We start from the raw sequence: 9,110 nt of genomic DNA on the forward strand, positions 1-9,110 counted from the left end.
ACACACACACACACACACACACACACACACACACACACACACACACACACACACACACACACACACACACACACACACACACACACGGGATGGTTCATTTAAGAGCTAATTTGTAGGTGTGAGCTTTAACTGGGCCTATTGTGCTGCCAGCTACAGCGAGCGAGCCGAGCATAGAGCCGCTTCTGTTGGAGAGCTGGGAATGAAAGATCCGCTTCATGCTGGGGACACGACTTCCTGTGGGAGCGAGAGGGCGTGTGTGTGTATGTATGTGTGTGTGTGTGTGACTGTGTGTACATTCAGGGGCATGTGACTGCAGCGTATATTTGTGAGTCACAGGACTCACAGCTCTAGAGTTTAAAAAAAAGATTCAGCTGGGTTTTAAACTTTATTTCATGTTTTAGGCTTGTAGATGATGCTCGTATCCTTACAGTTAGTGAGCATGGAAAAGATACGCTGTCTTGCTCAAGGGCACGTGACGGATGCTCAGCTGACGTGTTACCGGGATCGATAGAGATCCTTAGGGTTATGAAACAGGCATTGTGACTTGTAAAAGTAAGAGAATTTCCCTTCAGAGTGCAGAGAGGACATTAATCCTCTCTCACTGAAGCTGGGTTAAGCTGCTGAGGTCCTAACCCTCAGCATCAAACTACCAGGCAGCCGATGTTCTCTGAGCTGATTTCCCCCACCCCCCATTGTTGTCTACAACAAAAGGCACATTCAGAAAAACTGAGAGACACAAGTATTTCAACGTGAACCAAAAGGCCGCCTGGCTTCAAACAGACCGAGTGACAGCAGGGACCACGGCTTGCACTTCCCCAGCAGTGGTGTAGAGCTGCCGGCTTATGAAAAAAGATGCGGAGTAGATGTTTGGCATCTCAGCCTCGGGGCGCTGATGGATGAAAAGCCAAGCGCAGACGGACAAAATAACTACATATAATCCCCATAGGGCAAAAAAACAAACTACGTGCTTGCTGTTCAGTGTGGGCGAACTCGAGGATTTGATAAAAGTTATTGAACCCTGTATTCACGGGCCGGCTAAATCTAAGTTCATCGACTCTTATTTTAACATGTATTTATTGATTGTTTTGCGGGGTTGGTTTTGTGACTAGCCGGTTAACACTCATACAGAAACACAAATAAGAGTGGCGTTAAAAAAAAGAAAAAAAAAAAAAGAAAATGTATATTTATTTGATGTTTTTTGTCGATATATTTTGTTCTGTCTCATTTATGCACCCCAAAAATTTGCACCTGAAACAGGGATTTGAACAACCACTCAACAAACATTGTTATAATTTCATTGCATTGTGGATTAAGGGATTTTCGCCGCTGATATACGCGATAGAATCAGCAAACCTCCAGTCGTGGGTCCAGTTTGTCCGTCCTGGAGCTGAAGCTTTCCTACCATACCCCCCAGATACAAAAAGAAAAACGGCGAGTCTGACCTTTCTGAAGACGCTGTCATATCCTGGCTCTGCGTTCAGGAGGCTGTCGATGTCGCTGCCACAGTCTCTGTTAGCTGCGGAAGGACAGCTGGTGGCACTGCTGGTTCTGCTGGGCAAACTGGGGAACGCTGGAGGCCGTGAGGATCCTGGAAGACACAACAACGGTGCGTTAACACTGAAATACAGCAATCTTAATCTTAAAACGGTTTAACTAATGGAAACATGAAGGTACCAGGAGAAATCTTGACATTTTAAAATCTGGAAATTCTCTCAACGAGAGCGTTTCAGCTGTGAAATAATGTGTTTTCATTCCCTCCTCTGAGACATAAGCAGGTCTGTTAGACATCAGTGAAAAGACTTCTGGGAATCTGAGAAGGTGTGAAAAGGCCTGGCGGATCAATGGCCGACTGTCCCGACTACAGCCGCTGTTTGTGCGTTTAAAAAGTCAAAATCTCATTCAAGAGAAAATGACAACTGGAAAATGCTATTGATGCACCGCAAAAAAAAACAGCTTTCATGGCAGAGCATTAGTCCCCCGGGCCCAACTGGACACTGATATTTACAATGACCTTCTGCAGTATTCTGCATAAGCCTTAAAGTTAGAAGTCACTTCAGGTACCAGGTGTTTGTTCAGAGATCAGCACGCAGACAGATTCAAGCCCAGTGTGTGCAAACTGATGTGTGTGTGCTCGAGTAAGTCCCCACTCCCCCACCTGAATCAAACACATTCAATATCTTCCACAACAAACAACCATTGCACTCACTGTAAACCCATGGCCTAAGATCCCAGTGCTTCTCTGAAAGTCCCAGTGCTCCTTAACCATAAATGTATTCAATTGCAACCCACCATGAGCCATTTTGGGGTTTGAACACACATATGTCTTCTTTTCTTTTTCAAGCCTCCTCTTTGAATAAAAAGCAATCCACCCAGAAGTCTGCACACCGTACCACGTTCATACGCAGCGGCACTGGTTTTTTTGTGCATGTAAGGACATGTACTGATAATGTCCCAGGCCAAGCTAAAAGAGGAAGATCGCACACAGCTACAGATGTAGCTTACTTTAGCCAGATGCCAAGAACAACTGGATGAAATCATTGGCCGAGTTTGTTATTTTGGCGTCACTCCTGATGTCTATTTTCTGCAAGAGAAAAGCGGAAGTTATTCTTTGTCACTCAGGAACATTTTTGCTCGTATGAGAGCAAATGAGCATATGAGAAAGAGGAAGTTCCCAGTGTGAGTTGCAGAATACAGGTCTGCACCAACGGATGCAGCGGGCAGTATAGGAATCCCGAGGCCGAGCACTCGGCTGCTCGGAGGACGGTGTCGTCGGGGTGTCGGGAGATGGGACGAAGGATCGCGCTGGGAGTGGCCCTTCATTTTAGCAAGAATCTGTTCCACTGCAATAACAAACAAGCGACTGGGGGCACAGCCACAGCCTGCTGACCACAAAAGACATACAAACGTAGGTGGGCCGATCCAGCCGGGTCCTCCTAATATGAGGCCTACTCACTGAATCAAGGACCGCTGAGCCCTAAGAGTCAGGAAGGATCGAGGTAATCAGGATCTCAGTATTGGCCACTACGGGAGCACGGCACTCACACTAAAGTTACACTAAAACACACGATAACATTATTTCAATCAGCAGCTCTCAAGTGTCTGTGAGTTCTGTCAATTTCCACACATTTGCTCAGATGTTGAGCGTTTGATTTCACTCATTAGCACACTCTTAACCTGGGAGGATGAACTAATCAGCAATCATTTGATTAAAAATGAGCTTTTTTTTTTTTTTCCAAAGTGTTTCACAGATCCTAGAACTGGCGTTATAAAATATCAATCGTTTTTAATTACGGGGCTTGAAAGAGCTGCGGAACTGACTATTATTCATGTCTGAATCTGAATGTCTGAATCAGAGGCGTCAGCGGTTTAGAGCTTATTCAGGGCATTAATGTCTGTTAATGTTTGCATCAGACGCTGTCGGGCTCTTTGAGTTCAGCGGCAGAGGGAGCTGGCACGGGGTTATACCTGTTTTCCTCTTTATTTCTGTGGAATAACGACAGTCGCACCCGTCAAAAATCCCAGAGCAAATCCCTGAACAGCAGCTGCGCACGGGGCCTGGTACAGGGCGATGTCGTACGTACGGCCGCTTCATGACCTCATCAAAAGCGTGTGTCCGCTAGAACAAAGTGGACATGACAACAATCCAAACGTAAAAACTACACTGACCTTCGACCCTGTGCTGCGGCAGAGCTCAGCCTTGACAGAGGCGGTTTCGGGAGTTGATGCAAAGCATTTTACCCTTTGTTCTTCATATTTTCTAACGCCACAATCCCACCATGAACCGGAGAATTCCAAGATGTAATGTGAAATGGTAAGTGGCGGCGACAGAAGTGGATGATGGGAGTTTTTTCTCGGACTCCACCCCCTCGCACCTGTTCACAAGAACTAGCAGGGGACTGTGAGCTTTGACAGCTGTCTTCCTCCCACTGTTTCGAACAGACACACACACACACAGAAGAGAGGCCCAGAGAACAGGTGTAAGGCCCTCTAATGAGTCAGTGGGTGGTTGAGGTTGTTGGTTGGATGCGAATCAGATCAGCCTGTGGATTACTCTAAGCAACATATCTAATATGAAACATATTTTCTTCAAATCAAGAAATCAAATATTGCTCACAATCCAAACAGCTGCTTTTGTTGGGGTTTTCAATGCAGTAAAAAAAAAAAAACGACGTGTGTTGTTAGATAGATGCGGTCGAAGAAAAAAAACGCGGAGGGAGATATGATCCAAACAAATCATCCAGTCTGGAAGTAATGAATGCGGTAAGAAAAAAACCGACAAGATAAAGTATCCATCGGGCCTCCCTGTCTCAAAAACACTCTTCTCTGCACATTTCTGTACCATTAGTGGAGATAAGTCGCCACTGAGGTGTTTCTTAAGTGTTTCCCAAAGTGCAAAAAGATTTTATCAGCACCTTATTTATTTTTTCCTTATCCCCTTATACTTCCTAGTTCTGTATTTTCTAAGGACATGACTTGTTTAATGTGTGCAACTGGGAGGACTTTTTGCACATAGAGGGTGTTTTTCTTTATTCTCCAAAGCTGAGAAACGACTGGGGGGGCCGACCACACTGGACGCACTTTGACGTCTGAGCAGTGTTGAAGCCAGAAGTAGAAGTAGAGCAGCCTGATTGGTTATTTGTTGTAATTAGGTCAAAATCAATCCGCTCATAATCAGCCATCAACCATCTGCCGTTCTGGTTTGAGCAACACACATTCACAGAATTGAACTATTCTATTACAACCAATAATATAGATTATTGTAGTGACTGATTCCTGTAACAAGCCACTCGGCTGGGTGCGGGAGAAGATCGTGTTCTCGTACTCGCTTCGACATAAAGATTCCAGGCTTTTCGTGTCTTTGGGTGAGGTTCCCATTTAATTAGAGTAAACAATTGACATTACAACTTGATATCACTTAGTTTCCTGGTCTCCCTCTGGTGTGTCTGGTTTTGCGGTAAAAACCGTGCGATCTCCCCGTCACCCATTCCTCATTACCTGTCAGTTGCACCTGTGCCCCATATATTAATTACCTGCCGCAATACTCCACACTGCCACCCGTGGTCAACCTGAGATAGGCTCCTAATTCAAAGATATAATACACAGACATAACTAATGGCTCCTACAATTATTCTATACTATTCTTAAAAAAAACTTTTTTTCATTGAATCCGTCCTCTGCTACCTTCCTTGCACACGTTTTACTGAGAACACTACTAAACCAAACTGTAATTAAAGCCTTCACTGTGATTCACTCAAACCTACCATTTGCTCCCATACCTTTGTTGTCTCTTTTCAATGTGTTATTTCTGCCTTGAATCAGAAGGCACACCCAGCACGTCTCCTCTTATATAAATGAGGGTTACCGAGTCGAGCTAAACAGGACACGGCTTCGCCCATGATAAGTGTAATATCACGCAGCATTACAAACAACACTTTAAAGCAGCAGCAACAGAGGCCAGCGAACCACAGGCGGCCGGGCGCACTGCCAAACTGTGGCCTTCCAAAAACACATTAACCAGCTATATTATGGGATGCAGATCCACCTCCATCACACAACACAGACAGTACCCAGCATGCTCTGAGACCGAGGCTTTGCAAAAGCTTGTAAATCAAGGGCTCCCGGGTCCCCTCTATGCTGCCTCTGCTGCTGTGTCAAAGCTTTGTAAAGGCAAAACTTTGTACAATATATCACTTAATATTCTATGCAGACGATTACACATTTTATATTAACATCAAGAGAAAACATGCAAGAAGGAATTGACCACCCAATATGGTTAAACACTCTGAAGCAGAGCAGAATGTCACGAGGTCTCAACCCTGACAGTACAATATACTACTCCTGACCTTGACCTGGAGTCTACAGCCATGCTAGCAGCTCTGCGAGGCTGTCCTTAGACACCGCAGTGTTTGAGCTAAATGCTAATGGCAGCAGATCTGGAGATCATGAATATCTTTCCAAAATTTCAAAGGGAAACCATCCAACAGTCGTTGAGATATTTCCATCTGGATGAAAGTGGTGGACTGATAGACTGCCTGGTCGACCACCACTGCCAATCCTAGAGGCTAAAAACCTAACAGGGTACTCAAATGTGACAATGTGACCACAATTTTCTCTCTGTTGTGGGCATTATCAATTGTATTTTATACATGCTGATATGAGTGAATGGCGGATTAGACATTTAACAGCCAGTCAATCAGTTTCAGACCTGGTGTTGCTTACCTGACTAAATAAAGCAAAGAGAGAGACGGAGGCTGAAGGAGTTGGATCACTTTAGAGATTTTTCCACCCAAAGGGAAGTGATGTCAACTTCTCCCAGCTGCTGCAGAGGAAATCCCACCCTCACCCACCCTTCTATTTTATTTCCGTTTGACACTCCTGTTTTGTTTCTCTCTTTCTTTGTCATTCTCTTTCCATCTTTGTGTTTCCTGTCTTTTCCTCTAGATCTCTTCCCGTCATCCATTTTCTCTCTCTTCCTCTATCTGACAGAATGATGTTTCATCTGTTTTCCACCACAGATAAAAGGCAGTTTGTTGCCATCGATCTGTTGGTCGTGTTTTATTGAGACTGGTCTCACCGCAGACAGACTCATTCAACAGCGGTCACAGGATCCTGTGTTCCTATCTTTCTGCGGCTGTCGCCCACACATACGTATATGTCAACTCTTACTTACTCACATTTCTTTTGCTCATTCCCCATATACTGACTGAAAAATATTCACAGCTGCAACAATCATCCATTTGCTGCAGTGACGAGCGAGCTAATGCTGTTTTTAGCCACACTAGCAGCGTGGCTCTAGGGATGGCACAGAGGGTTGATGTCATTTATTAATATTTAGGGATTTAAAAAAGGACAGCAGATGTATTTAAAAAAATAAACATCTGTGCAGGCTTAGTCAGACCCACATGTTAGCACGTAAAGGCGTATACAAATATATATAAATATAACCTGCAAGTAAACATGGTCATAGTAATCATGTTAGCATGCTAAAATTAGCATTTAGCACCACGTTACAACCTTTTTTAAGGCCTTTACATACCGGGGGTGTGATAAATAAACAACAAGAAAATGCAAAAATACAGATTTGCGCAGGCAGAGGACCAACTACCAGCATCCTATTGACCCAGAGCAGCATCTGGTAGTCTGTCTGAGGTCAACTGTATTATAGCCTAAACTACGGTAAGCTGTTTTATTAAGTTTCCTTATAGTGAAATGCTCTGAGTGGAATTGTAGTTCCCTCTGGTAAACAATTAAGCAGCATATATGTCTAGGGCTTTTATTGTGAAAAGACAGAAAGGACGGAGTGGATCTGGCATGTGCGGCCTAGGTCAGGGTTGAAAGGTAATCAATAAGTTTGCGTCTTGGATCAGACCAGGGAGTCCCCGTGTTGTTCTACACTATAGTGTACGTTTTGATATGAGCTTTATGCACAACATTAAGGTAGACGCCTGTAAAGATTGTTCTGTTCGGCCCGAAAGATTAAAAAAACGGTTAGAAAGCAATTCCATGAAAGCTCCAGGTGTGTAAAGGCCGTTAAAGAGCTGCTAGCTTGATTGTAGAGTCTTAGCCTTGTTAAACAGAAAAATACATTTCTAAAAAAAAAGGCAAAGACAAAAACAAATCATAATGAAGTGAAACTTAAACTTAAACTGGGATGAAGACAGATTGCTTGTAAGGCCTGCATAAAAAGATAGTGTCTCGACACGATGAACCATGAGTAACCTCCTGTTACTAACATCACATCTCTGACCACCAGGTTCCTGCAGTCCATCCTGCGGTTTCTCTGACACACTGCTGGCACTAACATTAATTAGCTTCGTCACAAGTGCTGGGTCACTTCCAAAGACGCTATGAGGTCAACTGGAATACAATACGGGTCAACAGGAGTAACTGTTACCACCCTGCGGAGTTGGCAGAGACACGTAACACATCATCTTGTGGCGTGCATCCACGTCCTTGTGTACATGCTGTTTGAGTATGAGATACAAAACCTGGGTCTCGCTCACCAGAACCCTGCTCTACAGGTCCAGTAAAGGCCAAACAACCCCCACACAGAACCTTTTAGTCATTTACTCATACAGTTTCCTTGTCCTGTGGACGTTCTTTTTAAAGAGGAAGTACCTTTTTTTTTTTTTTTTAAAGAGCCTCTCCAAGGTTTACGATCACAACACTCGGGCTGTCCAGTCATGTATTTATAATATCCACACAAAAAATGCTATCAGAGACTGTGAGGCTTCACAAAAATACCAGTATGCGGCTGCAAATCGCTCAAAGTCTTGACTTGCCGTTTCATAACAACTGAATTTCCTCTTTTAAATAGAAAAAAAATGGCAGACAGCTGTTTTTTTTAATCCCCAAAGAAAAAAAGCTGTTGCCAAATGCTGAGGCTCAAACGAAGCAAGTGTCTTTGCTTTGTGTCAGTTCTTTTGCAATCACTTCAAACAAACTGGCTTCACAGGAGAGCAAAGGATACAGCATCTTCCAGCTAAAACATAAAGACACAAATGACCCACTTCAACACATTTGTCACTGGTAAGAAAGCCAACCTTGCACTGTAACTTACAGCAATATGAAAAAAAAATAAAGCACAGAAATATGCACAAAATGCAACCCTTACCTGAGTGCTGAGTGTTGCAGGGCTGATGGAACGACGCCTCTCTGTCTCGGTGGATCTACAGAGAAACAGGAAGACAGTGAATCAGCCTCAGCAACATGTGACCGTCACCCTTGCAAAGAAATAATGATGCAGACCAGCATGGTGGTTAGGAAGTGTTGCTCGCCGCGCACAGGATGGGAGGCGACGATAAGACGCTCTTTAGAACAGCGGACTTCAGAGTATTCATCGGATTTTAGTAGCTGCGGCCGGAGGAACAGTTTTGGGGAAGATCGGAATCCGGTCTGTTTTCATGCCTACGGAGCTTATAGTTACACTGACGGAAACTTAAAACACACACACACGCGCGCACACACACACACACACACCGCCTGTCAGAGATGTGCGGTTGTCTGTAAAAACCCACCGCTGGGGATCTGCTTCCTCTGTGGTCTGAGTGTCTATACAACAGCTGTGTGTGTGTGTGTGTGTGTGTGTGTGTGTGTGTGTGTGTGTGTGT

At 44.2% G+C, this 9,110-nt stretch overlaps 1 protein-coding gene across 9 annotated transcripts in view; it reads right to left on the reverse strand.

The window, feature by feature from the left end:
- akap13 (A-kinase anchoring protein 13) overlaps positions 1–9,110 on the reverse strand; it is a 93,394-nt gene that overhangs the window by 37,119 nt on the left and 47,165 nt on the right. For all 9 annotated transcript variants that reach the window (XM_031848725.1, XM_031848726.1, XM_031848722.1 and 6 more), the window contains exons 10-11: positions 8,615–8,669; positions 1,443–1,588 (exon numbers count right to left, since the gene is read on the reverse strand). In XM_031848725.1, coding sequence (XP_031704585.1) covers positions 1,443–1,588; positions 8,615–8,669 — 201 coding nt within the window. The remainder of the gene's footprint in view (positions 1–1,442; positions 1,589–8,614; positions 8,670–9,110) is intronic.

This window comes from Anarrhichthys ocellatus, unplaced genomic scaffold, assembly GCF_004355925.1.
Source record: "Anarrhichthys ocellatus isolate YVR2014 unplaced genomic scaffold, GSC_Weel_1.0 scaffold8, whole genome shotgun sequence".
Classification (NCBI taxonomy): domain Eukaryota; kingdom Metazoa; phylum Chordata; class Actinopteri; order Perciformes; family Anarhichadidae; genus Anarrhichthys; species Anarrhichthys ocellatus.